The sequence below is a fragment of the Pelophylax lessonae genome (genome assembly GCF_965119305.1).
Source record: "Pelophylax lessonae genome assembly, chromosome: 1".
Lineage (NCBI taxonomy): Eukaryota > Metazoa > Chordata > Amphibia > Anura > Ranidae > Pelophylax > Pelophylax lessonae.
This window is the reverse complement of record NC_138768.1, coordinates 48,212,545-48,227,445: the sequence shown is the minus strand read 5'-3', so window position 1 is coordinate 48,227,445 and position 14,901 is coordinate 48,212,545. Positions and strand designations below refer to the sequence as shown.

The following is a 14,901-nucleotide window of genomic DNA, read 5'->3' as shown; positions in this document are numbered from 1 at the left end:
ACCACTTGCTGACCGCTCACTCGAGCTCTACTGCGGCAAAGTGGTTAGTTCCCGTCCAGCGATGTAGACCTACGTCGCTGGACTCCTCCCCTTGTGGGCGGCGCACGGGCGCCGCCGGAGGCTCGCTCCTGCTGTATTCAGTTACAGCGGGAGTCGGGCCAGGGGAGGAGAGGCGGTGATCATCGCCGCTCTTCCCAGATCGTCTGGGAATCGAGTGTGGAGATCCGCCCGCTGTGTGTAAACAAAGCGGGGGGCGGATATCCTAAGTGACAGGCAGGGTCAGATTGCAGGATTCAGCATAGCTGAACATGCGATCTGTCCTCGTGTCACTCAGTCACCTCCCCCCACACACGTTAGTAAGCACCAGGCATACATTAACCCCTCCCTCTCCAATAAAGTTAACCCCTTCCCTGCCAGTGTCATTATTACAGTAACAGTGTATATTTATAGCACTGATTAATATAGAAATGTCACTGGTACCCCCAAAAGTGTCAAAAATGTCAGTCAAGGGTCCGATCTGTCCGCCGCAATGTCGCAGTCCCGCAAAAAAAAAAAAATCGCAGATCTCCGCCATTACTCGTTAAAAAAAAAAACCACCAAAAATGACAGAAATCTTTCCTTTGGTTAGTAAACGCAATAACTTTTGCGCAAACCAATCAAAATACGCTTATTGCGATTTTTTTTTACCAAACATAAGTAGCAGAAAACAAATTGGCCAAAAATGTTAAAAAATTTTGATTTTTACAATTTTTTTGGGGGAATTTCATATAAAAAAATGTGAAAAATATTGTTATTTTTGAAAAATTGACGCTCTTTTTTTGTTTATAGCGCATGGTCAAAAAATCGCACAGGTGATCAAATATCACCAAAAGAAAGCTCTGTTTGTGGGAAAAAAAGGACGTCAAATTTGTTTAGGTAAAGCGTCGCACGACCGAGCAATTGTCCGTTAAAGTCACGCAGTGCCGAATCGCAAAATAGGCCCTGGTCAGGAAGGGGGTAAAATCTTCTGGGGCTTAAGTGGTTAAAGTAACGCAGTACCAAATCGCCAAAAATGGCCTGGTCATTAAGGGGGAAAACCTTCCAGTCCTGAACTGGTTAAAGTCTCCAGTACGTAGTAGTAGAATCGAATGGGTTTAGTTAAACTGTAATGCATTATTTAAGCATTTCTTTAGAATTTCCAAACTCAATATTTACTCCCGGAGTAAAAATCTAATAATATGTTTATTCTTTATGGTATTAAAGTGGTTCTAAGGGCTCAGCCTGGGTTCACATACGTGGGTTTCCCCGCATCCAGGGTTTTTTTTCGGCAGGAACGTGGGGGGGGGACGCAGTTCTGGCACCTCCAGCACTGAATTTATGTAACGGCAAGGGGCTGGAAAGTCTATTGATGCTGGCTACCAGGGGATCTACTGTTGCTGGAGGGGATATATTGTTGCTAGGGAGGTCTGTTGTTGGAGGTAGGGGAGGACTAGGAAGGGGCATGGTGGCAATCGCCCCCTGGGGCCGCTCTGATGCCAGGTAAAAAAGGCCGCACTAAGGGCTGGATTATTGTAGAGGCCAGACACTGTATACAGCTGCCGGTCGCCGCTACACAATATTATATTTGCAGAGCTGCAGCGGAGCCCGACAGGAGCTTCCTAGGCCCCGCCTGGCGTGAGGTCATGTATTTTTTTTTTAAACCTCCTTTGTTGCTATTAAGATTAAATTATGTTACCGTATTGCATCATGTTTGTCTTGCTTCATGACATCAATATCCGATAAATATCGATTAATAAAACCAGGTGGATGGTGAGCTGATTTGATGGTTCACTGGGCCACTTGATTGGACTTACCCCCCCAGGCCTTGGACTACCAGCCCTCCTCTGGTTGCAGGGGGGGGGTGGAGTCCATTGTTGCCTGGGGGGGGGGGGTATTATGTTGCTGGGTGGTCAGTTGTTGCTGGGAGGGATCTACTGTTAAGGAAGAGGTCTATTGATACTAGCTGCTTGGAGATCTGTTGTCGCTGCTGGGGGTCTATTCTTGCTGAGTGGATCTATTGTTGCTGGGGTGGAATTTTATTGTGGGGGAGCAATGTGGTTGTGGCTGAGGAGTCTATTGTTGTTGGGGAACTATTGCTGTGAGGAGGAGGTCTATTGCTGCTGGGGGGAACTGTGGTTGCTGAGGGGGCATCTATTGTTGCTGGCCGGAGGGATCTATTTTAATGCTTTTCTTGTTATCATTATCGCACGCCATACAAATTACTTACCACAGCAAAATGATACTTGGTTCTGTATTCTAAAAGGGACAGTCCTGGAAGGTGGGTAGGAGGTGGAACCAAGTGACAGTGATTGAAGGTGGGTAGGGGGAGGAGACAAGGGGGGTGACTTGGAGGGGGAAGTTCCTGTTTTCTGAGAAAAAAAGATCTGTCCCCATCCAATTTGCATGACATGCGAGAATGACTGGCTCTCAGTGGGAGGGCGCGGCCCGCATTCCAAAAGGGTCCTGTGCGTGTTTGGGTCCGATTCAGGTGCGGATTCTGACACTTAGTACGTGATCTGACACTTCTAGGGCACGCCCGTGCCGCCAGCGACGTGCTCCTGGAGCTGATGACATGCAAGAGTGAACGGCTCTCAATGGAGCCGGTTCATACAGGTCCGGGGAGGCCGCGGTCCGCATTCCAAAAGGGTCCTGTGCGTGTTTGGGTCCAATTCAGGTGCCGATTCTGACACGTCTAGGGCGCGCACGTGCCGCCAGCAACCTTCTCCTGGAGCTGATCTATGGGTACAGCGGACTCAATGTCCGCCGGCACCAGCCAATTACTCAGGACAAAGGTGGAACGACAATCTGCCTACGAAAACAAGGCAGATGGTCGTTCTTCCAGTATGGAAGGCATTGATCCTGTGTTTCTGCTAAGCAGGAACACGGATCTTTACCTTCCCCTAGTCAAAGCACCTCCCCCACAGTGAGTAAGCACTGGTCAGGCACACAGTTAACCCTTTGATCGTCAATGTTAACCCCTTCCCAGGGTTCCCAATATTTTTTAGCAGTTATCACTGTATTAGTGTCACTGGTCCCCAAAAAGTGTCATTTAGGTGTCCGATTAGTCCGCCGCAATATCGCAGTCCTGTTATAAGTCGCTGATCGCTGCCATTACTAGCAAAAAAATAAAAATTAAAAAAATAAAAGTATCCCATATTTTGTAGACGCGATAACTTTTACGTAAACCAATCAATATCCGCTTATTGTGATTTTTTTTTTTAAACAAAAATATGTAGCAGAATACATACTGGCCTAAATTGATGAAGAAATTCGATTTTTTTTTTATTCAATTTTTTTTTACACTTTTTTACTGGATATGTTTTATAGCAGAAAGTAAAAAAAATATAGTTTTTTTTTTTTTCAAAATTGTCGGTGTTTTTTTTTATTTTTTTATAGTGCAAAAAATAAAACCCACAAATGTGATCAAATACCACCAAAGGAAAGCTCTATTTGTGGGGATAAAACTTTTATTCGGGTACAGTGTCCCACGACTGCGCAATTTTTTAGTTAAAATAATGCAGTGCCGTATCGCAAAAAATGGCCTGGTCATGAAGGGGGTAAACCTTCCAGAGCTCAAGTGGTTAAAACATATGTTAAAAAAAAAAAAAAAAACTGTAAACTCTATTGGCTGTAATGCCATTGCACACATTACCTGAATGTATTACCATCGTTAAATATTAAAAAAAAAAAAAACAGCCTTTTTTTTATTTTTAATTATTTATTTATTTTTTTCAGCAGCTTGGCAGATGCCCACTACTTATTCTTATGCGGTAATGCAATAGCACAATACATTTTTAAACTTTAATGTGCTATTATGATAGGCTGGGGATGGAATTGTGTTGCAGATTTGAAAAGGCCAGCAAAGCAGTGCTAATTTTGACGTTAAAATTTCGATTCACTGTTAGTCATACTCTTTTCGCTAAAAGACCATTTTAGTTTTAGTTATCTGAATTGTTTTAGTCTTATTTTAGTCAACTAAATCAGTGTTAATTTTGTCAACGAAAATATTTTCATCGATAAAATTAACACTGGTCTTAACCACTTGCCGACCGCCGCAAGTACATATACTGCGGCGGCCAGCCCCGGCCAGGCAAAGTGACATATATATACATCACTAGCCTGGCACCGGCTTGTGAGCCAATAGCGGGCGAGCGAGCGCCCGCTGAGGTGCACGCCCACCCCGGCTCGTTCCCTAAGAAGTCAGTGCGTGTGACCGGCGGACCCGATGTCCGCCGGTCACTCGCGATCGTTCGCCGGGAAGGGAGAAAGGCAGGCGGCTAATGTAACAAATCCGCCTGTCATTCTCCCCTGTGTAAAAATGGAGATCAGACGGTTCTACTATGTAGGACCGTTGATCTCTGTTTTTACACTAGTAGCCATGTCCCATCACAGTTAGAAGCACGCCCCTAGGACACACTTAACCCCTCCCTCTCCAATACAGTTAACCCCTTCCCTGCCAGTGTCATTTTTACAGTAACAGTGCATATGTATAGCACTGATTACTGTAGTAATGTCACTGGTAGCCCCAAAAGTGTCAAAAATGTCAGTCAAGGGTCCGATCTGTCCGCCGCAATGTCGCAGTCCCGCAAAAAAAAAAAAAAATCGCAGATCGCCGCCATTACTCGTTAAAAAAAAAAACAACAAAAATGACAAAAATCTTTCCCTTAGTTAGTAAACGCGATAACTTTTGCGCAAACCAATCAAAATATGCTTTTTGAGATTTTTTTTACCAAACATAGGTAGCATAAAACAAATTGGCCGAAAATGTTAAAAAATTTTGATTTTTACATTTTTTTTTTTTTGGGAATTTCATATAAAAAAATGTGAAAAATATTGTTATTTTTGCAAAATTTACGCTCTTTTTTTGTTTATAGCGCATGATCAAAAAAAATCGCACAGGTGATCAAATACCACCAAAAGAAAGCTCTGTTTGTGGGAAAAAAGGACGTCAAATTCGTTTAGGTACAGCGTCGCACGACCACGCAATTGTCTGTTAAAGTCACGCAGTAAAAAATCGCAAAAAAACCCCCTGGTCAGGAAGGGGGTAAAATCTTTCAGGGCTTAAGTGAGGACAATTAGGAAACCACTCATGGCATCGCTCCCTGAACCAATCAGATTCGATTCCCATGACTGCTCCCTCCCTAGAGAACAAAGTTCTGCAGTGTTTAGGCCAGCAAAGGAGGGACGCCCATTTCATCGGTGTCAGCTGCAAAATCATCAGTGTGACAGAGCCTTAAGATCCTACACCTCCCTACAATGAGGTACTGTATATAGGGATGTTATGGAGGTTATGGTAGCTCAAAGCAGTTCTTGAGGGAATTAGTTATAGTGTATTTGTTCCTCAAAGTACACCGATAACAAATTTGGGTAACTGAAACCAGGCGTGTGAAGGATAAGATAAATAAAAAGAGGCCACCTTCCGTGAAAACCATATGTCAAAACAAGGGAAGTCAAAGATATTGGCAGACGAAGTTATAGGCAAATCTCGACTTGCGTAAGTCGAAGGTTGACTTCTGCCACCTCAGCCCTACCCATTGGTCATTTAATGTTAGATCGGTGGCATTGTTGACCAATAAGGGGGCTCAGGACACAGAGGGTACAGGGCCAAACTACCAAACTACCAAACACACTCACAGCTGTGTAGGCACCACTACTACCACCCAGGCCCATCATATACCATAAAGCTGGATACACACTATCCAACTTTTGTGGTTAGATTTCCTTTAGATTTACCTTTTCTATGTAGTGCAAGGGCCTACCAGATTGCATACAAATTGAAAGTATTTAGGTTTGACCTCATATTATATGGTTTTGGTAAGTCTAAAGGAAAAAGTCTTCAGAAAATCTTATAGTGTGTATGGGCCGTAAGTCCACTACTTACAAATGAGTTTCGTTCCAGGAGCTCGTTCGTAAGTCCAACTTCCTCGTAAGTCCAGCAAAGATCAGCACATGTTCACATCTTTGAAAGAGTTCCCAAGTTGAATGGTCGTATTTTGGGGTCTTACTGTATAATATTAAAGGCATCAACCCACACTAGTGTCAAGCTCTACTGGCACCAGTTCTACTACACACACCAGGGGAGGACTGGCAAGGGGGGCAGGGTGGCAATTGCCCCCCTGGCCACTCTGAAAAAGTGGTAAAAACTAGTAAAAAGGCAGCTCTCAGGGCTGGATTAATGTAGGGGCCAGATACTGTATACAGCTGTCAGTCCAAAACCAGGTGGGCATGGATGGTGAGCTGATTCCATGGTTCAATAGGCCACTTGACTGGACTTGCCCCCCAGGCCTAAGGCTGCCAGCCCTCCCCTGACACACACTCACATTACAGTTCTATAGGCACCAGTACCACCACTCCGACTATCGTGCATGGCTCTAAAGCCACCAGTTTTACCATCCACTTCCACATCACAGTTCTATAGCCACCAGTTATACCACCAACACTCACATTACAGTCCTACAGTCACTATTTCTAATACTCACACTCAGTTCTGTAGACACCAGTTCTACCATCCACACTCTCATCACAGTTCTATAGCCACCATTATAGCTCTAAAGGCACTAGTATTACTGCCCACTCCCATATCACAGTTCTATAGGCACCAGTACCATCACCCACAAGCACATTACTTCTCTATAGGCACTAGTATCACCACCCACTCCCATATCACAGTTCTACAGGCACCAGTTCTACTACCTACACTCACATTACAGTTCTATAGACACCAGTACTACCACCAGGGCTTTTTTTCTCAAAGAATAGGTGCAGGTACTCCACCCTTTCACCACTTGTCTACGCCCCCCACCCACCTCTGAGCACTGTCCTTTGGTTTGAACACTTTACCTAGAGAATACAGAAAAGTATAATTTTTTTCTTGCCAAGTAGTTTGTATTCAATTTCCTAATAAAAGGCAGTAAAATAGGCCCCCTGCAGCCAGCAGCAATATAACCCTCATAGCAACAATAGATCCTCCAGCAACAGCAAATCTCCAACAAAAATTGCCCCCCAGCAATAATAGATCTCCCAGTATCCAGCAGCAATAGACTCTCCAGCAGCCATTAACAATAGACCCCTTCCTCAACAGTAGATCTCTCCCATCAACAATTGACCCCACCCCAGCAACAATAGATCCCCCTAGCAACAATAGATTCCCCAGCAGTCAACATCAATAGATCCCCAGCACATCCCAGCACCATTGGCATATACATTCAGTACTGGAGGTGCCGGAACTGCGTTCCCCCGCGTTCCCGCTGAAAAAAAGCCCTGACTACCACCCACAATGACATACCAGTTCTATAGGCACCGGTACTACCACCCTCTGACATATTACATTTCTGTGGGCACCACCACCCACATTTACATCAAAGTTATTTAGGCACCACTTCTACCACCAACACTCACATCGCAGTTCTTTGAGCACCAGTACTATGACCCACAAGCACACTAGTACCACTAACCACTCCCACATCACAATTCTATAGTCACCAGTAATCCCACCAACAAGCACATCACAGTTCTGCAGGCACCTCTACTATGTACACCCACACTACTGTTCTCTAGGTATCATTTCTACCATGCGTTCTCACATCCCGGTTACATAGGCACCAGCTCCACCAAACACACCCATATTGTACATAGGTCTATAGGCATTAGGTCTGCCACCCAACACCCATAACACCAGACTTACTTTACACAGCTCCACAGGCACCACTGTCATCTCCTAATTTTAATGGTACACAGTTCTATGGGTGCCAGTGCCCAAACTCACCTCATACTTAGTTCCTTGCGTGCCAAGTAAAACCACTCACACTGGCATTACACCCAGGTTTATAAGAGTCAGTACCCCCACCCACACTCACATCATACCCAGTAATATAGGTGCCAGTACCCCCACCCACACTCACATCATACCCAGTAATATAGGTGCCAGTACCCCTGCCCAATTAACATCACACCCAATTCCATCGGTGAAGATGTGGTTGGCCCACATGGGATGGATGCTCCTATTGGAGCGATATATTTATCAGCACAGGGGCCGACTAGCCAAGTTTGACAGACTATGGTCTCCATGGTTATATGTGCCTGGGTTGTCCCCGGGGGAACTGGTCATGACGAGGGTACTGCAAAGCCCAGCAGGTTGAACGCTTGAGTAATGTACTGATCCAAATGTGCCCTTTGAGAGAGTCTTAAGGCCCGTACACACGATAAGAAAATCTGTAGGGAAAATTCGTCCGACGACCGATCTGACGATTTTCGGATTGTTAGTATGGTGATTTCGACAGCCGACTCCAACTTTTCGGCTGACAAAATCCTGATGTGCAGGGTATATAATTTTTGTCGTCCGTCAAAACAACGTCCGATTTTCGTCTCATTAGTACAGATTTCGACGGAAAAAAATCTTAAGAGCAAGACTAGGCATGCTCAGAGACAAAAGAACACATACAAAACAATCCAACACATGACATCACTTCTGAAGTAGAATTCTGTTGTACGGGAAAAATTCGTATGAAAATAAACTCTTCACTTTCCACATCAGACTAGCATGCCACAAAAAACGGATGACAGATCCTTCGATAATCTGATCGTGTGTACGGGGCTTAAGTGTATTATGTGCTCTGCGCAGGACTGGACGTTGGCCTGGTAGACACTGGCTTTCAGGTGTGATGCAACCAGGGCCGGTGCTTCCACTAGGCAAACTAGGCAGCCGCCTAGAGTGCATTGCCACCTAGGGGCGCAGCCATGAGTCGGCACTCTCTCTCCATCATTAATGATCCTTGTGAGCTGAGGGGAGAGGCGGCAATGGGCGAGGAAGAAGGGACAGAGGAAGATGATAGGTGTCTGGGGCAGTGGCAGAACTACCATCCTCTTCGGCTGGAGCTGAGTGGCCTAAACCCAGAGCAGGAAGTGATACTCTGCACTGAGCTGGTGGGCAGCCGTTCACGTCCCTGGGTCGATATTAGGCAGGGAGCAGAGGAGAGCTGAACCCGAGCTGGAGCTCGGCACTGACTGCTGCTTCTCCATCCACCACGAGCCGGTTGGAGCCATAGTGAGCACTGTGGTCCAGGAGAGGAGCGTCCTGGGAAAAGGAATCACGGTGAAGGAGGGCCACTCTCTTCATACTGCCCAGTGGGTGTCTCCAGAACAGGGGATCGAGGTCCCGGGGTGTGACATGGAGGATCCCTGGTATGAAAGGGAATTGGGGTCACCAGGTTTGCCATGGTGAATCAGAGTCACCAGGTGTGACATGGGGGATAGGGGTCACTGGGTGTAACAGGGGTTCGGGGTCACCATGTGTGCCCTGAGAAATTGTGGTCCATTTGTGTGCCATGGGGGATTGATGTCCCCAGTTGTGACATGTAAAAACATCAGGGTCTCTCCGAGTATGACATGGAGGAACATCAGGGGCCCCTGGTGTGACATAGAGGAACTGAACATTGGGGTCACTGGGTATGACAGCATGACATTGAGGAATATTGGGGTCCCAGGATGTGACATGGAAAAACATAAGGGTCCCTGGGTGTGACATAGAGGGACATACTGTAAGGACATGAAGGAATATGGGGGTCACTGGGTATGACAGCATAACATGGAGGAACCATCAGATAAGGGTCACTGGTTATTACATAGAGGAGTTTTTAACCCTTTCCCTTTTTATTTTTTATTTTTGGGGGGGGGGGGCACAAGTAGCTGGTCTTGCCTAGGACGTAAAATAGTCTAGCACCGGCCCTGGATGCAACATGTGCTTGTCCATGTCCGCAGAGATGTATTATGTACTTGGTGATTTCTTTCTTTCTGTATTTTCCTGTTACAAAGCAAATCTGTTTGTTTTTTCCCTGTTTGTACTTTTTGTTTATCAATAAACTTTTCTTGGATTAAAAAAAAAAAAAACATCACACCCAGTTCTATAGGTGTTTGTACCCCAACCCAACACTCACGTCATACCCAGCTCTATAGGTGTTAGTACCCCATCCCAACACTCACATCACACCCAGTTCTATAGGTGTTTGTACCCCAACCCAACACTCACATCACACCCAGTTCTATAGGTGTTTGTACCCCAACCCAACACTCACGTCATACCCAGCTCTATAGGCAACAGCACTATCAATGACCTTCTACTAGTACACTATCCTATAGGCACCAGTATATATCACCATGAAATTACAGAGGACAATTTGTGGAGCCCCTGCATCTTTCTATACTGCCTTCCTGGTAAAGATGCTGGTCTTGGAACTCACAAAACAACCCTGCATGTTCAGTATGTGCCCTATAACTGTAGCTGGTAATACTTAGCGTGACCTCCCCTTCATCACCAGTGACATACATATCTACTGTGACCAATAGGCATATTTAACCTTTACTAAATAAAGTAGTATAAAAATACTATTACTATGTAATGTAACATAAAAATAGCAATAATAAAAAAAATCCATATCTGTGCCAATAAGCATTCATACACCTTGTACAGAAATGGAGGGCTCTACCATAAGAAGATGCCAAGCTTCAGTGCACACAGATTTTTGGCTTGTGTAAGACAGAACCAAGTAAAACAACGGATAGATAATGTAAAACGCGATAGTAGCAATAACGACAGTTCATATCTGTGCACATCATTTTAAGCATCTATTGTAGAAGTGGAGGTGGGTGATGGGTTACTTTGCTGCCCAGGACCTGAGCTGGTGGCACTGGCCCACCAGGAAAGAAGGATATACAGTAAATGCATGCCCACCAGAAACAGAAAGGGGGTCAATTCATAGACATGGTGGTTGATTAAATAATAATACTAATAATACAAATCAGTACAAAAAAAAAAAAAAAACATTTTAAACACCTACAGTAGCATAGTGGTAGTGGTGGTGGTGGGAAGTAATATTACTTTGCTGCCCAAGCCCTATGCTGTTGGCACTGGCCCACCAGGGAAAGAAGGTTGTTAATGTAACGCCTAATAAAAATAATAATAATAATAATAATAATAATCCATACAAGTACAAAAAAACATTTTAAACCCCTTTTGTAATAGAGGGGTGGTGATGGGGACAATATTATGGTGGTGGGAAGTAATATTACTTTGCTGCTCAAGACCTATGCTGTTGGCACTGGCCTACCATGCAAAGAAGGTGGTTAATATAAACACATAATAATAATAATAATAATATCAATAATAATAATATTAATAATAATGATCCACATGAGTACAAATAAACATCTTAAACACCTATTAAAGAAGTATTGGGTCGAGGAAGCTGCTGAAGACCTGTGCTGAAGGCACTGTCCCACCAGGGAAAGAAGGTGGTTAATTTAACACTTATTATTATTATATTATTATTATTATTATTATTATTATTATTATTATTATTAATAATAATAATAATAAAATAATAATAATAATATGATTTTTATTATTAATATTAATAATAATAATAATAATAATAATAATAATAATAATAAAAATCCATATGAATACAAATAAACATTTTAAATCCCCTTTTTTAATAATAGATTGGTTGTGATGGGGGGGGGGGGGGATATTATCTTGATGCCCAGGATCTATGCTGTTGGCACGAGCCCACCAGAGAAAGAAGATGGTTATTGTAACTAATAAAAATAATAATAATAATACATTAGAGTACAAATTAACATTTTAAATCCCCTTTTACAATAATAGAGGGGTGGTGATGGGGGCATAATTATCTTGCTGCTCAAGATGGGTCGGAGAGGTGATGAGTTGCCTTTCTGCCCAAGACCTGTGCTGGTCGTACTGGCCCACCAGGGAAAGAAAGTGGTTACTGTATCATATAATAATAATAATCAGTAGGAGTACAAATAAACCTCTCAAACACCTTTAACAATAGTAATGGGTCAGAGAGGTGATGGGTTACATTTCTGCCCAAGACCTGTGCTGTTGGCACTGGCCCACCAGGGAAAGAAGATATTTAATATAATACATAACAAAAATAAAAATAATAATAATAATAAGAATCCACATGAGTACAAATAACCATTTTAAACCCCTTTTACAATATTAGAGGTGATGGGGGCAATTACCTTCCTGCCCAAAACCTATGCTGTTGGCACTGGCCAACCAGTAAAAGAAGGTGATTAATGTAACACATAATTATAATAATAAATATAATAATCAGTAGGAGTACAAATAAACCTCTCAAACACCTATTACAGTAGTATTAGGTCGGAGAGGTGATGGGTTACCTTGCTGCCCAAAACCTATGCTGTTGGCACTGGCCAACCAGTAAAAGAAGGTGATTAATGTAACACATAATTATAATAATAAATATAATAATCAGTAGGAGTACAAATAAACCTCTCAAACACCTATTACAGTAGTATTAGGTCGGAGAGGTGATGGGTTACCTTGCTGCCCAAAACCTATGCTGTTGGCACTGGCCCACCAGGTAAAGAAGGTGGTTACTCAAACACATAATAATAATAACAATAATAATAATAATAAATATAATAATAATCAGTAGAAGTACAAATAAACTTCTCAAACACCTTTAACAATAGTAATGGGTCAGAGAGGTGATGGGTTACCTTTCTGCCCAAAACCTATGCTGTTGGCACTGGCCCACCAGGGAAAGAAGGTGGTTACTGTAACACATAATAATAATAACAATAATAATAATAAATATAATAATAAAAATTTAGTAGGAGTACAAATAAACTTCTTAAACACCTTTAACAATAGTAATGGGTCAGAGAGTTGATGGGTTACCTTTCTGCCCAAGACCTGTGCTGTTGGCACTGGCCCACCAGGGAAAGAAGATATTTAATATAATACATAACAAACATAAAAATAATAAGAAGAAGAATCCACATGAGTACAAATAACCACTTTAAACCCCTTTTACAATAATAGAGGGGTGGTGATGGGGGCAATATTACCTTGCTGTCCAAAACCTATGCTGTTGGCACTGGCCCACCAGGGAAAAAATATATTTAATGTAATACATAACAAAAATAAAAATAAGAAGAAGAAGAAGAATCCACAGCCACATAATCAGTAGGAGTACAAATAAACCTCTCAAACACCTATTACAGTAGTATTGGGTCGGAGAGTTGATGGGTTACCTTTCTGCCCAAAACCTGTGCTGGTGGCGCTGGCCCACCAGGGAAAGAAAGTGGTTACTGTAACACATAATAATAATAATAATAATAATAATAATCCATAGGAGTACAAATAAACCTCTCAAACACCTATTATAGTAGTATTGGGTCAGAGAGGTGATGGGTTACATTTCTGCCCAAGACCTGTGCTGTTGGCACTGGCCCACCAGGGAAAGAAGGTGGTTACTGTAACACATAATAATAATAATAATAATAATAATAATAATAATAAATATAATAATCCGTAGAAGTACAAATAAAGCTCTCAAACACCTATTACAGTAGTATTAGGTCGGAGAGGTGATGGGTTACCTTGCTGCCCAAAACCTATGCTGTTGGCACTGGCCCACCAGGGAAAGAAGGTGGTTACTGTAACACATAATAATAACAATAATAATAATAATAATAAAAATAATAATAATAATAATCAGTAGGAGTACAATCAAACCTCTCAAACACTTTCAACAATAGTATTGGGTCGGAGAGGTGATGGGTTACCTTTCTGCCCAAGACCTGTGCTGTTGGCACTGGCCCACCAGGTTAAGAAGGTGATTACTGTAACACATAATAATAATAATAATAATAATAATAATAATAATAATAATAATAATAATAAATATAATAATCCGTAGGAGTACAAATACTGTAAACCTCTCAAACATCTTTAACAGTAGTATTGGGTCGGAGAGGTGATGGGTTACCTTCCTGCCCTAGACCTGTGCTGGTGGCACTGGCCCACCAGGGAAAGAAAAAGGTCTAAGCATACCCACCAGCACAAGGAAAAGGTCAACTCTTGCCCTAGCAGGGTCAATGGATGCCCACCCCAAAGTCGCTCACCTTTTGATGTAGTTCCTGCCATACAGGATCTGTTGCAGCAAGGTCACCAGGGCGAAGGCGCAGATGAATATGAAGAACAAAGTTCTGTTGCCCAGCAGGTCCCTGCCAGAAGAGGGGTCTGCGTACCCCATGGAGAAGGATGGGGGAAGGGGAGGGAGGGGGGGTCGGTGGTACAATCGCTGGCCCCCTGTGTATTTATGGCAGGGCTGCAGCAGGGAAGGCGTCCTTGTTGATCACGGTGGAAGCGTGACGAGCCCCCTCGGCCAGGACAAGGTGCCCCATTGTGCAGCCTCCTCCTCCGGGGAGCCCAGGGTAAAGTTTCCAAGAGCCCAGGACGTGGGCAACATGCAAAAGCAGGCTGCTCTCCCCCTCCGGAGGGGTGGGATACATGCAGATCCCTGGCAGACCTCTCTATGGGTGGCTTCCCCTCTCCCACCCCCCCTTTTTTTTCCCCTTTTAAACCAGCCTGCCTGTAATGATGTACTCCACTCTGCAGGCTTGATCTTCTAGATGAGTGACAGGCTCGCTCGCTGCAAGTGCCCCGGGGTGCTGCTGCTGCTGCTGCATCGGTGTCACCCAGGCAGGGCTATGCAGATACACAGAGACGTGCCTGGCTTGTGCTATGTGACTGATCGCATCTCCCAGCCTCCGCAATCAGTGCAGTGTGTGCGGCAATCAGCGCACGTGTCCTTCATTGTCCCCCTGATCAGAGAGGAATCCCCGCACACATCCAAGGTCACTCTGTGCCTCTGCCAAGGACACAGCTCTGGTGGATGACTGCAGCATCAACTGACAGGCGGCCAACATTTCCTCCAACCGTCCATTCGTTTCCTGCCTTTTCTTTTCTTTTTTTTCAGATGAGATCGCAAGGCTAAGGGCGACTTTTTTTTTATTTATTTTTTGGAGACGATCGGTTAAGAAAAGCAA

The 14,901-nt window shown here is 43.6% G+C and overlaps 1 protein-coding gene across 4 annotated transcripts in view; it reads right to left on the bottom strand.

Moving 5' to 3' along the window:
* The window catches only part of ST8SIA5 (ST8 alpha-N-acetyl-neuraminide alpha-2,8-sialyltransferase 5), a 152,399-nt gene extending 137,765 nt beyond the window's left edge, over positions 1-14,634 (bottom strand). For 2 of the 4 annotated variants that reach the window (XM_082254650.1, XM_082254651.1), the window contains exon 1: positions 13,975-14,634. In XM_082254650.1, the coding sequence (XP_082110776.1) occupies positions 13,975-14,105 (131 nt within the window). In that variant the 5' untranslated portion in view covers positions 14,106-14,634. The remainder of the gene's footprint in view (positions 1-13,974) is intronic. The other 2 variants (XM_082254652.1, XM_082254653.1) reach the window with 1 other exon arrangement.
* Positions 14,635-14,901: the final 267 nt, after the last annotated feature.